The 14,795-nt window shown below is 36.3% G+C and overlaps 1 protein-coding gene across 2 annotated transcripts in view; it reads left to right on the top strand.

Moving 5' to 3' along the window:
• The window catches only part of tbc1d14 (TBC1 domain family, member 14), a 29,474-nt gene extending 14,975 nt beyond the window's left edge, over positions 1 to 14,499 (top strand). For both annotated transcript variants that reach the window (XM_081348882.1, XM_081348883.1), the window contains 9 exons: positions 354 to 471; positions 961 to 1,067; positions 5,408 to 5,494; positions 5,699 to 5,793; positions 5,884 to 5,955; positions 10,488 to 10,616; positions 10,709 to 10,818; positions 10,922 to 11,180; positions 11,960 to 14,499. In XM_081348882.1, the coding sequence (XP_081205008.1) occupies positions 354 to 471; positions 961 to 1,067; positions 5,408 to 5,494; positions 5,699 to 5,793; positions 5,884 to 5,955; positions 10,488 to 10,616; positions 10,709 to 10,818; positions 10,922 to 11,180; positions 11,960 to 12,016 (1,034 nt within the window). In that variant the 3' untranslated portion in view covers positions 12,017 to 14,499. The remainder of the gene's footprint in view (positions 1 to 353; positions 472 to 960; positions 1,068 to 5,407; positions 5,495 to 5,698; positions 5,794 to 5,883; positions 5,956 to 10,487; positions 10,617 to 10,708; positions 10,819 to 10,921; positions 11,181 to 11,959) is intronic.
• The last annotated feature ends 296 nt before the right edge of the window (positions 14,500 to 14,795 follow it).

Raw genomic sequence — 14,795 nt, 5'->3', positions numbered from 1 at the left:
CTTTCTTTTCATGCATGTGTTTGTTGTTTATGTGAGCGCAAGGTCCACGGTTAATATGCATGCAACAACACATCTGGAAGTAAAAATATTTGGAGAGTGTATAGGAATAATATCTTCAACCATAATGATTAAAAAAATACTGTTTCATGGCTGGTAAGAAATATTTATGGCCAGTAAATATTGTCAGTTCATCACTGGCAGATGTTGCAAAAAGTTGGATCTTATTTGAACTTGACAGCTTGATTGTTTATGTCTTTAGTTTTGTGTGCTCTAGAGGGCGCTGTTGTAAAAGAGATAGATTTCCATTTCACTACCATTCTCTCTCTCCTCACACTGTGTGTGTTTCTGTGCAGAGCTGAAAGAGGCCCAGAAACGTAAAAAACAGCTAGAGGACAGGTGTAAACTAGAGGAAAGCATCGGCAATGCTGCGCTTACCTGGAGTCAAGAGATATTACCCAACTGGCAAAGCATGTGAGTCAGCACACAAAAATCATTGACACACTCTATAGCAACATAAACAAATGTCACTTCTTGATATTCCATATAATTAATTAACAGTCAATAGATATAGTAGCCAAAAAACATTCTAAAAATAGTAATGTTTGGCAAGAGGTGTATTGTCCAATGTAAGGTTAGTGAGAGACATGGATTAGAAGTTAGTGCATGATATTTTGTGCTGATATTTTGAGCTTAGGTGCTTGTGCAAGCTATGTGAGTTTGAATTTAGCTTGCAACATTTTCAGCTCCAGTTCTTATACTTATTAAATCCTATAATCTCTCTTCTGTCCCTATAAATAAAACATTAAAATGTCTAAAAGTCCAAAAATGAAATAAACAATGTAAGAATTAAAAAATGTGCTCAGAGAAACACAGTAACGATATAAACACAGTCACGATATATACACAAATATCTGAAGAGAAATAACTTAATTCACTCTGTCTTTCTTTTCACCATTTTAGGTGTTCATCTAGGCGGGTGAGAGATTTATGGTGGCAAGGTCTGCCACCAAGTGTGAGGGGCAAAGTCTGGAGTCTAGCGATAGGAAATGACCTGAACATCACAGATGGTATGAATGTGTGTTTTGTATGTTTTTACACACAAAACCCATGCATACCGCATATAAGCACATACAGGAAAAGACTAAAAAAGACTTTTACACTTTGGACAATCACTTTAGATTTATTTTTTAATTTATGAATGAAAAAGAATACCAAATCTAAAAAAAAATTTAAATGTGTATTTTGTGGCTAATTATATAAATCGCTTTGCATTAGGGCTGCACGATATATCGAAATATCGCAAATGTACATCACGATATGCATATCGAAATGGCTTACAATAACTGAATGATTTTAATACTTCAAAAGATGATGAAAAGTCTAAGCTTTAGGTCAATGCAGACAGCGGAGAATAGACTGGATACATGACTGTTACATACGTGTGACATGCTTAACGTTAAGCGCTATAAGCAAAGTACTCATGCGTTGTAGGAAGATGCCTATCGGTCTGGACAGAGCGTGATGCTTAATTCAGTTCTCTTTCACAGTTTATATGAAAAAATACACAAAGTATGTCAAAATGCCTGTCTTGGCGAGTATTCACGTCAACACAGTCAACTATGTCTTAAGTGGAGTAAATAGTTGAGAAAGAAAGAGCGGATGTAACAGTATATTGGATCCGTGCAGCTCTTAAAGTGACAGCAGCCTACAATACCGCGGGAAGTAGGGGTGCTGAGGGTGCTGCCGCACCCCCTGGCGTAGAGCTCAAGAAAGAGTTAAGTTTTTTTTTTTAATTTTAGATATTTCCTTTTCTTGAAACAAAATTAATGCTTAATTCAGTACTATTCTTAATGAAAAAACACAACAACAATAAAATAGTACAATGGCAAACTCGCTTATATGAAACAGAGAACTTTAATTAACAAAACACATAAGACTGATGACATGGTATGCCCACTTTGTAACACAAATAAATGAAAGGTCTTTGGATTTTCCCCTTACTTTAAAACGAATACTTAGTTTGTGGTTCATTATTATCAATAAAAACACATCCACAATAAAGTAGTACAATGTCAAATTTGTTTATAGGCCTAATAAACATAGACATTTATGATTTTGTTAATTCTCTTGAACCTTTTTTTAACTGACAAAAGTACAAAGAAAAGTTTTCCAATGTTTTCACTGACCAACATAATTGTATTTTGTAAATTTAAACAAATGTGTATATTGATGGCTGCAACACACTACAAAAAAGTTGGGACAGAGGCAAAATAAAAGTGAAAAGATTATAAAGGTTAGATTATCCAACTCTTTTCCAACAATTATCCAACAGTCCACAATGAGTAGGTGAATTGGTAATAGGTGAGTGAATCGTAATTGGGTATAAAAGACCTTCTCGGTCTTTTCAAGCAAAGATGTGTCATGGCTCACCACTTTGTGCCAAATATCACGGAGAGAATTGTCAAATAATTAAAAAATCACATTTCTCAATGCAAGATTGCAAAGAATTTATGTATTTCACCATCTGCCATGCATAATATTGTGAAAAGATTCAGGGAATCCAGAGAAATCTCAGTCTGTGTAGGGCAAGGCTGGAGACCTCCGTTGAATGTGCGTCACCTTCGAGCACTGCATGAGAAACCCTCATGCTACTCTGTTAAATACAGCCACATACTCGGGAGTACTTTGGAAAACCGTTTTCACTTAACAGAGTCTGACGCTGCATCAAGAAATGCCACTTGAATCTCTGTAACTCAAGGAGAAAGCTATACATCAGTTATATACGGAGATGCCAGCGAGTTCTGTGGGCCCGAGCTCATCTCAGATGGTCTAAAACACAGTGGAAATGTATGCTGTGGTCAGATGAGACCATGTTTCAGGTTGTTTTTTTCAACAACGAGAGGGACCAACCAGACTTTCATCAGTGACAGGTGCAAAGGCAAACATCTGTCCTGGTATTGGGGTGCATCTGTGCAAACGGCATGGGTGACTTGCGTTTGTGTGATGGTACCACTGACATGGAGGCATATATTTGGATTGTACAGAGACATAAACTGCCATCAAGATGACATCTTTCCTGGGAAGCAAGACAATGCCAGGCCTCATTCTGCACATTCTAAAACTGAGTGGTTTCTACACACTCTTTACCATAGAAGGGATGTGCCTGACTGCCTGCCTGCAGTCCATATCTTTCTCTTATTGAAAATGTATGATCACCCATCATGAAAAGGAGAATCAGACAGTGACGACCACGGACTGTTGAGCAGCTGTCTTGTATCAGGCGAGATTGGGCAAATATTCCACTTTCAACACTTCAACAATTAGTATCCTCAAATTCCCAAATTATTAAGAAGTGTAATAAAAAGGAAAGGTAATGTGACAGTGGTGAACATGCGTCTGTCCCAACTTTTCTGGAGTGTGTTGCAGCCACCAAAATCAAAACGTGTTTATATTTACAAAATAAAAATAAGTTGGTCAGTGAAAACAATGGAAATATTTTATTTTAAGTTTTTCATTTGTCAGTTAAATATAGGTTCAAGAGAATTAACAAATCAGAGATTCTTGCATCTTATTGCATTTTACAAAACGTCCCAACTATTCTGAAAATGGGGTTGTAATAAAATCACATCAACAATAAAAAAGTACAATGACAAAATTGCTTATTTTAATATGACATGATATTGCTTTGGATTTTCTCCTTACTTAAAACGAATGCTTAGTTTGTGTGTGTGTTTTTTTTTTTTTTTTGTTTTTTTTTATGAAAATACATCAACAGTAAAACAAAGACAAACTCACTTATATTAAAGGAAGAAATTCTACTTTTATTAACAAAAATGTTCTTGTGCTTTTGCCTCCGCTATCGTCCTGTCAGTCATCACGCATCACTTTCGTCACGTGACTCCTGCGGCACTGCGCTGCTTCTCTTGCTCTATGGAGCAGAAGGGCCTCACTTTGCGTCCGTTGTCCAACCAAACTAAATTGTTTTTATTTCTATAAAAATGCAATACGATGGTAGGGGCGGTGGTCAAGTAATGCAATCACCCTGCCTCTTTTTCTCAGCTCCCCCTGCTCAAATTATGTTCCCACGGCTATCAAATAATCAAACAACAAAAGACCAAGAGGAAATCACTCGCTGCTCTTGATGCGATAACTTTTGTAGCTTTAATAAGAATCAGTGTATATTTAATTCATACAGTGAAAACTAAGGAGTCTTTTATTTTTAGATGTGATTATTCAATTTCTGTTGTTAAATAAGCCTAATGTAGCCTACCTGAAAACCTAAACCACCTGGTTTGCACTGACGTTAAAATGACACTTACTTTTATGTAATGCTACATTAAACCTCTGCTGTTCAGTTTCAGAAGTTGTAGGGATGCTTTCTTCTCACAAAAAGAATGTGAAACATGTATGTTGGTTATATCACTTTCAGTTTTTAAATATATTTAAATATAATTTAAATTTATTTTACACACTTAAAGTATTATTGTAGCGCATATTGAATATCATTATTTAATATTGTATTTTCTTCAAAATCGTGCAGCCCTTCTTTGTATTTTTTTTTTCATGGTATTTCACAAGCAGCATCCTGTGGTTTGATTAGTCTTTCATTTGAAACTTTTCTCCCACATTACAATTGCCCCGTTAACAAAAACCCATTGCATGCGTAATTTATATCATAAATTGGCAAAACAATTTATTTGAACGCTGCATTGACATCATATGGTAATCAAAGCAGCAGTAACAATGTTTTTGTGGGTGTTTACTGTGAGAACTGTGTTGTGGTTTTAATGGGGTTTTTTTTGCAACAGTCATTGGTTGTAATCATGAGTGTTGAAATAAAGAAAGTTTAGGAGCTATAATGTTGAATAGCAAATGATTCTTGATGAGGACAGCTAGGTAGTTATGTTATGAGAACTTAGTTTTACATTATTGTTTATACATTCCCTGTATTTAAACAATGCACTTACTTTTTTATATTTAGTCAATAAACACTCATAAATCAGAAACACTCTTCTAGTCATTTAGATGAGAGCAAATTTTATTCATAAAAAGTTACATGTAATAACGTTACTCTATCACTAAGGCCGGGCGATGACATCATGGTTTTCTCCAAAGCAGCTATATATATGAATTGCCTAATTTTTTTACAACAAAAATGAAACCTCACTGAAATTACTTAAGCTGGACTGTGATGCTATTTTCTTTTGGAAACAAACTTTGTTGCATTATTTTTTTTTATCTCTGTAAAGCTGCTTTGAAACAATCTGTATTGTAAAAAGCGCTATATAAATAAATGTAACTTGACTTGACTATGGGGGTCTAATTAGAAAGCAAATAATGATTTCATATTTACATTAACATTTAAATAACACATACTTTTTTCTACGTTTGTGTGTGTTTTAAATAGAGCTGTATGACATCTGTTTGGCAAGAGCTAAGGAAAAGTGGAATGCCTTTGTAGCCCCAACGGCTGCTGCAGAAACAGAGATTGAAGGTGATTGTTATGCATTTTTCTTTTTCAGTTTTCCATTATTTAAGCTTTGTTTCTCTCCTTGCACTATTGCTGGAATTGCTTCTTTTACCTCATATAAAGCAATCTTTATTATCCTCTTTTATGCTATTTTGTTTTAACTTCTTTCTGTTAAACTCTTTTCCAGCTCTTATGTTCTTTTGTAACTAATAATTGCTTAATTTTTAGATACAGGTTTGTCTCATGCTGATCGAGAGGCCAGTCTAGAACTGATCAAGTTAGACATTTCCAGAACCTTTCCCAATCTCTGTATATTCCAACAGGTAGGGTGCATTGCTGTTTCTGGTGTTTTATATCATCTGCTGACGAATGTATCGTATTTTTTGTTTGTTTGATTTTGCGTTTATTTTCAGGGAGGCCCATACCATGATGTATTGCACAGCATTCTGGGAGCTTACACTTGCTATCGTCCCGATGTGGGATATGTAAGTACACATCTTGTTTACTCAAGTAATGTCTAGTTTTTAAAACCACCAATGCACCACTGCACTGTTTACAAGCAAAACCCCTTCTTAACCTTAGTTTGCTTGAGTATTGACTCATATGAAGAGATCTTTACAGAGTAAAACAGAAACTGACATAGATGTTGTGTTGTACAGCTGGTTTGCTGGGGTATGATGAGCAATATTGTTCCAGCTATTACGCACATTATTCACAGAACCCTAGACCTTATTCTGCTGCACAACGCCACAGCAATGTGTGCTGCACAGCTCTCTTACATCCTGCTCACATCCTGCTCACTGCACCACAATATCATTAGTTTGGCCAAAGTGCTCTTGCACTTACATCTCGACTTAGAAGCTGGGTGTAAAGGTCACATTGTAAAAACTCTTTGTCATACTCCCAAAAACACCTCCACTGGTATGATGCAACAATTTAAATGAGAATGTCTGTAATATAATTTAGCTGCCTAGTTTAGTACTTCTGCATTAAGAATCTTTTGAGAGAAAAAATCATTTTCATTTGACCCTTTAAACAACACATACCTGTTGAACAAGACAGTTATCAGGGAACAGTGTGGTTACTCTGCGTTACTATGCTTGTTATCAGGTTGAATATAGAAAGGTGGCACTGATCTGACATTTATGTAAGGAATAATTGACGACAGGCCATTGAATTATTAGAAAAATAATGCACACCCGAGGTGGTAATACGGTCACGCCGTGAAGCGGAGTGGCCGTTCACCTCGGGTGTGCATTATTTTTCTAATAATTCAATGGCCTGTCGTCAATTATTTGAGCCACTGATAGCAGACTAATGCTGGGCACACACGACTAGCTGACACATTCGTGACTGTTTTCATCGCAGCATATTTTAAACACCGACTTTGAACACAGACTGAACGCGCTGAACACGCGTTTGGGCATGATCAGTCATCAAATTACATTCATAACCGGCCTTAAAGTGTGTCCTCGGCTCGGCTTTATGCAATTATTAGAGAGAGATGTTGCAATAATGAGACAGAAAAGCATGTGCGTCAATATTATTATTTATTTATTAATTCAATTCGTTTTAATTAATTCGTTCATTCTTTTTTTTTCTATTATTGACAGATGACAGTAGACTAGTCAAATAAATGAAAAAAAAGCCTTTTAACAAGTACTAAGGCCTATCAATAATTATTTATTTGTTATATTATCTGCAATAAAAATCCGTGCTGCAGGACTATCCATTTATTTAGCCTATATTCAGTTTAATTTTCTATTGATTATAGATAGGACTATATACTTTATTTATTCAAATTAAACTGCATGTTTCCATTGATTGTGAAGCTAGACATTGAAAATTGCAGATCAAGCGCATGGGGCTAAATGTTTTTTCTTGTTATGAATTGTATCCTATTTTCCGTTATTACGGTTGACTACGCGAAGTGATATGGAACTGTAATGCGGTCAAGACCTGCCTGGAACTACTTTAGCCGTGCGTTTCCCTGAAAATAATGCACACCTTAAAACGTTCGTCAACCAATCAGATTCAAGCATTCAACGGCCCTGTAGTATAAGGGGTAACGTGTGTGGTTTTTTTTTATTAAGAGTAGATGCTAGGAGTGTAACGATACCCTCATGTCACAATTCGATACATATCACGATACTGAACACACAATACAATATTATTGCGATACTCCAAGACATATGGTAAAAGTTTAACAAAAAATGACCTGTTGATTAAAATACTACATTTGGTATTACATTGGGGGTGGAAATGAATAGGCTTGGATTTGGTGCTGGTAACCCAATGCATAGGACAATAGTGACACCAAAATAAAAATATTTATGATTCTGATGCTGAAACCAGAATTATTTTAGATGAATATGCTTGCACTCTTTCACTGACTAGATATGTTTAAAATAATGTAGGCCACTTTTTACTGGTAACATAAGACTTTTTGCATTATAATGTATAATAATGCAATTTGGCATTATCAGGACCCACAAATATTCCCCCATTGCATTATTATACAATATATTCAACATTTATATATAGTAGTTTAATGTAGTACTGACATTACTCTGTAAACTTGAAATTTTTCACACACAGTAATTTTCATTTTGGGTGAACTATTCACAAAACATTTTGTCACTATCCACGATACATATTTTTGCATTTTTGTATTGCGATATATTGTGACACGATACATTTTTACACCCCTAGTAGATGCTATTTTTGAGCTGATAAACATCACTCATTTATCAGCTCAGCATTAAAGTCACAATGAAATCCAAATGGACAATTCCTTTGTGTTTTTATTGAATATTGCAGTGTCTGTTATAATTCATTTTTTTTTTTTTTTTTTTTTTTTTTTTTTATTCATGTACACTCGTAATCTTAAATCAAAATAACCCCCTCCCTAGCCTAGAAATCTAGATGCACCCTAGTGGCAGCAAATTTTATTTTGCAGCCAGGGTGGTCTAGCAACTCTCCGTTGGCTTTCGAGCTGGAAAAACCAAACTCTAGTCAGGCCAATCACATCATGTATAGAGTTGGCGGGCGGGCTTAACATAATGACGACAGAGTTTCGACGGTTCCCTGCTACTTGAAAACAAAGAATGGCGGCTGCTGCTGGCGAACAGCGGTCTCTCAAATCGGCTTTGGCCGCGACTCTGGAGGACTTGGAGTTAAGCTTTTCTTAGAGAAAAGAACAAAGAACGGCAATAGCAAGCTACAATAATCCAATCAATTCCCAATGGACAGAAGGGACAAATTCTCACCCTACATTTTTTTTGTTTTCATGTTCGATAAGCCACTTCACTTATACAGTGAGGAAAATAAGTATTTGAACACCCTGCTATTTTGCAAGTTCTCCCACTTGGAAATCATGGAGGGGTCTGAAATTGTCATCGTAGGTGCATGTCCACTGTGAGAGACATAATCTAAAAAAAAAAATCCAGAGATCACAATATATGATTTTTTAACTATTTATTTGTATGATACAGCTGCAAAAAAAGTATTTGAACACCTGTCTATCAGCTAGAATTCTGACCCTCAAAGACCTGTTAGTCTGCCTTTAAAATGTCCACCTCCACTCCATTTATTATCTTAAATTAGATGCACCTGTTTGAGGTCGTTAGCTGCATAAAGACACCTGTCCACCCCATACAATCAGTAAGAATCCAACTACTAACATGGCCAAGACCAAAGAGCTGTCCAAAGACACTAGAGACAAAATTGTACACCTCCACAAGGCTGGAAAAGGCTACGGGAAAATTGCCAAGCAGCTTGGTGAAAAAAGGTCCACTGTTGGAGCAATCATTAGAAAATGGAAGAAGCTAAACATGACTGTCAATCTCCCTCGGACTGGGGCTCCATGCAAGATCTCACCTCGTGGGGTCTCAATGATCCTAAGAAAGGTGAGAAATCAGCCCAGAACTACACGGGAGGAGCTGGTCAATGACCTGAAAAGAGCTGGGACCACCGTTTCCAAGGTTACTGTTGGTAATACACTAAGACGTCATGGTTTGAAATCATGCATGGCACGGATGGTTCCCCTGCTTAAACCAGCACATGTCAAGGCCCATCTTAAGTTTGCCAATGACCATTTGGATGATCATGGGAGAAAGTCATGTGGTCAGATGAGACCAAAATAGAACTTTTTGGTCATAATTCCACTAAACGTGTTTGGAGGAAGAAGAATGATGAGTACTATCCCAAGAACACCATCCCTACTGTGAAGCATGGGGGTGGTAGCATCATGCTTTGGGGGTGTTTTTCTGCACATGGGACAGGGCGACTGCACTGTATTAAGGAGAGGATGACCGGGGCCATGTATTGCGAGATTTTGGGGAACAACCTCCTTCCCTCAGTTAGAGCATTGAAGATGGGTCGAGGCTGGGTCTTAATGACCCGAAGCACACAGCCAGGATAACCAAGGAGTGGCTCTGTAAGAAGCATATCAAGGTTCTGGCATGGCCTAGCCAGTCTCCAGACCTAAACCCAATAGAGAATCTTTGGAGGGAGCTCAAACTCCGTGTTTCTCAGCGACAGCCCAGAAACCTGACTGATCTAGAGAAGATCTGTGTGGAGGAGTGGGCCAAAAGCCCTCCTGCAGTGTGTGCAAACCTGGTGAAAAACTACAGGAAACGTTTGACCTCTGTAATTGCAAACAAAGGCTACTGTACCAAATATTAACATTGATTTTCTCAGGTGTTCAAATACTTATTTGCAGCTGTATCACACAAATAAATAGTTAAAAAATCATACATTGTGATTTCTGGATTTTTTTTTTTAGATTATGTCTCTCACAGTGGACATGCACCTACGATGACAATTTCAGACCTCTCCATGATTTCTAAGTGGGAGAACGTGCAAAATAGCAGGGTGTTCAAATACTTAGTTTCCTCACTGTATGTCACAATAGGGAAGAAAAGACTATTCTGTTTCATGTTGACTTTAGAGATAAATCCTCAAACATGTCTGTTATGTATTTGTCATTTTTTTTCCCATCTGTTTTCTTGTGTAGGTGCAGGGAATGTCCTTTATAGCAGCAGTGTTAATTCTCAACATGAACACTGCTGATGCCTTCATTGCATTTGCCAATTTGTTGAACAAGCCTTGTCAAATGGCTTTCTACAGAGTGGACCACAGCCTTGTGAGTTTTATGAGCAGTTTTTTAAGATGTGCAATCAATAAGATCGTAATTAGAAAAAACTCTGTATATGCTCCTTTTTTTATCTTCCCTAGATGTTGACATACTTTGCAGCATTTGAAGTGTTCTTTGAAGAAAATCTACCAAAGCTTTTTGCACATTTCAAAAATAACAATCTGTCCTCTGATATTTATTTAATTGACTGGTGAGTTACTTTGTTTCTTGAAAAGTTCAGTTCATAAACGTACCCCTGAGTCTTGTGAGGTATAGATTTATTTATCAGAGGTCTTCTTTTTTGGTCTGTGTAGGATCTTCACCTTGTACAGTAAATCACTCCCACTGGACATTGCGTGTCGTGTGTGGGACGTGTTCTGTCGTGATGGTGAGGAGTTTCTCTTCCGCACTGCACTGGGTATCCTGCATCTTTATGAGGACATCCTCACACACATGGACTTCATCCACATCGCTCAGTTCCTGACACGCCTGCCGGACTGTATCTCTGCTGAGGAGATCTTCTCCAGCATAACCACCATCAACATGAACAGCAAGAACAAGAAATGGCCACAAGTATGCATCTTTTTCTAAACAATCACACATAAACACGTCACATGCATTGAAATGATTGCATATACACTGAATTATGCAGAATGATATATATATAGTTACAGTACTACCATTCAAACGTTTGGGGTCTGTAAGATTTTTTTAATGCTTTTGAAAAAAGTATCTTATGCTTCCCAATGCTGCATTTAATTGATAAAAATACGGTAAAAACTATAATATTGTGAAAATATTACAATTTAAAGTAACTGTTTTCTATTAAAAAATATTTTAGAGTGTAATTTATTCCTGTGATGGTAAAGCGGAATTTTTAGCATCGTTACTCCAGTCTTCAGTGTCTCATGATCCTTCAGAAATCATTCTAACATGATGGTTTGCTGCTCAAGAAACATTTCTGATTTCTGACTTGTTAAATTGATGTTGTGCTGCTTAATATTTTTGTGGACATCTTGATACATCTTTCAGGATATTTTGATGAATAGAAAGTTCAAAATAACAGTATTTATTAGAAATTGGAATCTTTGTTACACTACTTATGCCTTTACTTTCGCTTTTAATCAATTTAACTTGTCCTTGCTGAATAAAAGTATTTCTTAATTTAAAAAAAAAAACACATTTTATGTTATAGCCTTATGCGAAAAACAAAAATGCTTTTAAGAAGTTTATTTAACATTTTAACAAATATATATATATATATATATATATATATATATATATATATATATAAATGGTCAATCTGATGGGACTCTACTAGTCTTTTTTTTTCTCCTCGTTTGTTCCTCTAGGTTCTTCAGGCTTTGCAGAAAGGACAAGACCGGGGCAGTCCACTACTGAAACGCTAAGGATGCATCCTCGTGTGTTCTCTTCCACCTTACAGAGACTAAGAGAGAAACCCATGTTGACTGTGCATTGGTATTCCTGCATACCTCTGGTACCTCATCAGAGAATATCAGTTCCAGTGGCCACTCTGTGTCCTCTTCCATACAAACGGATGCTTGGGAATACAAACTGATCTCGCAGGGCTGGAACGGAGACAACACATCACATGAATGTACACTCCATCTCTCAGTTAGGTGTGGCAATGTGAGCTTGTGAAGCTCTAACTATTCCATGTCTCTGTCCACTATTTACTCCTTCACCCTTTATCTTTGGCTTTATCCTTTTCTCTCGCTCAGCTTAAACGTGGCATTTCCATTTTAAGCGAAATAAAGTAATATATATTTTGCTGTGTTTTTCTGAGATTGTTTTTGTTTGTTTGTTGGTGTTGTTTTTAATGTGTGGAAGCATACTGACTTCAAATTACCTCCGTGTCCTTAAAAATCTTGGAGTCTCAAAGGGAGTTTTATGTGGTAAAAAACTGGAAGTGCTCAAAGCATGAGGTTAATTTGTTTTGCTAGGATGCAATGTCAGTCAATCCCACACACTGTTTGTAAGGCTTTTTGCTCACTTTTTTAATCTAAGTTTCTTATCAAGAACTATCATTTATTCTACCTCTTACTCCTTCTGTCCTCTATCTCACAAACGTCTTTATTCATAGATTTGAGTGGGTACTGAAAGATATTAGTGTGTTGTGGTATTGCTATTGGATTCTTTCTCCCTTTTCTTTCTTTTTATAGAAAATACTGTGCCAGTTTAAAACCAAACATGCTGTTTCTGATACACCCATTTCTGAAGTTTGGCTTCGTTCATGCCTACACAACAGGAATTTAGTGAGATGAATGTGGCTTTAACATTGCGGTGCATAGTGGTTGAAGTGTTGAGTAGAAAGTTGATGAAAGATTACGTAGGAGAACCTGTTCAGAGATTCTGTCATCATTTACTTTATGTTTGACATATTGTCTTTGTTAATAACAAAGAAACTGCAGTAAATTATTAATGCATTATTAAGATTCAAATCAGGCAAAACGTATTATGAATACAAAATAGATTTTTAACAAATAGAGTACTTCATGGTCTTGTTTCATGTAAATAACATGCACTAAAACGGCCTAATTTATGGGACCACAATGTAACAGCAATAACAGCGTTTTTCACTTTTTTAAGTTTGTCATTTTTGTGAATATTTTTCATTGAGAATTTTATGGAGAAATGTTTTGGTTTGACAGTATAACGTTAAACATCCAGATGCTTATTTATTTTGTGTGAGAAAAAGATCTTAATCCCCTTGGAAATTGTGTATATCATATGTGTGCAATGCATGTTCACATGTACACACAGTAATATGTAAACAATCTATGAAGGCACTGCAAAGAATATTGAATGGCACGTGTTATCTTGCACACTCTGTCATAAGTTTATAGATATTATCAAGATAATGTGGTGAGATTTTGCTGCTGTGTGATCACTGTGATCAAAGGAAAACCTCCCACATTTTTTGTGGTTTAAACCAAACTACTGCAATAAGCTGCTTTGCACAATTTTTTTTTTTTTTTCATAGATTTCATAGGTCTTTTATACTATATGCTCTCTGCTATTTCATGTTTTGTTTCTTGTTCATTACCAAATAAGAACCCCAGGAATTAATTTCATGTTAATGTTGGCTGTTTGCATTACCAGCAATCTGATTATTCATTGCCCTCAACTTACGATATTAACAATCTATGTATAACAATTAAAAAAAAAACTGTTAATAACAACTTGTACATCTGGGATCAAGCACCAGGAGTTGTTGGCTTTGTTAGTGGCTTTTTTCTCTCTTTCCCAATCTTTGAAGTAACTTATGAAAATATATACATAACTCAAAAAAGATTTCAAAAGACGTCATATGTGTCTGGTTGTGCAATCAGCTGCTTATGACTTAATGTACAATAAAAAAAAAAAAGTCATTACAATCTTAATTGTAATGACAGAGCTGACTTGTGTGTATAACCAATGTCATGTTATGTTGTGAGTACTTGAGTGCGTACATCATCATGAACAATTCATGTTTAGAAGGGCATAGGGCATCCAGGAACACGGGAAATGTTGATAATGAAGTGCAATAATGTATTGTGCATTGTATTTGTTATGTTCATGTATTGTTTATGTGGGAATTAACCGAATCGGGTGGTAAGATGAAGACAGCAGAATGTTCAGTGTATCTATGCCTATGTATGAATAGTTTGCCAGTCAGAACTAGCTTTTTTCCCCCATCCATTTCAACACTGTATGAGCATTCAAATGCAGACTGTGTGCATGCAACCCCACACTTGAGGCTTTCAGATGTTATTTGAGCATGCATTGATGCAGCTCACACAACACGTTTTGACTATGTCCTTTTGTCATATAATCCTGCCTTTGCTTTTGTTGTGTCAATATAGAAATAAACTTATATATATTTATGGTCCATTGTCTCATCACCTTATTAATGTTCACATTGAGAATAATGGCACTATAGACTTAAAATTAAGATGGTGAGTCATGTGAGCTGCAGTTGTGCTACATGAAATAACCGCATAACTGTTTCCTGTGAGCACTCTTTTTTTCAGTTATGATTCGCAGTGGAACATTTTCTCACCTATAACCTGCCCCCTTACCAAAACCACACTCGCCCCCTCCCCTTCTCCCTTTAAAGTCCATGGTGAAGTGTGTTGGCCACTCTCCTATTGTTATCAGTAATATCTCGAGAAGCAAAATCTGCAG

This window comes from Scardinius erythrophthalmus, assembly GCF_964197995.2.
Source record: "Scardinius erythrophthalmus genome assembly, chromosome: 2".
In the NCBI taxonomy this organism is placed as follows: domain Eukaryota; kingdom Metazoa; phylum Chordata; class Actinopteri; order Cypriniformes; family Leuciscidae; genus Scardinius; species Scardinius erythrophthalmus.
This window is presented reverse-complemented; position numbering and strand designations above follow the sequence as displayed.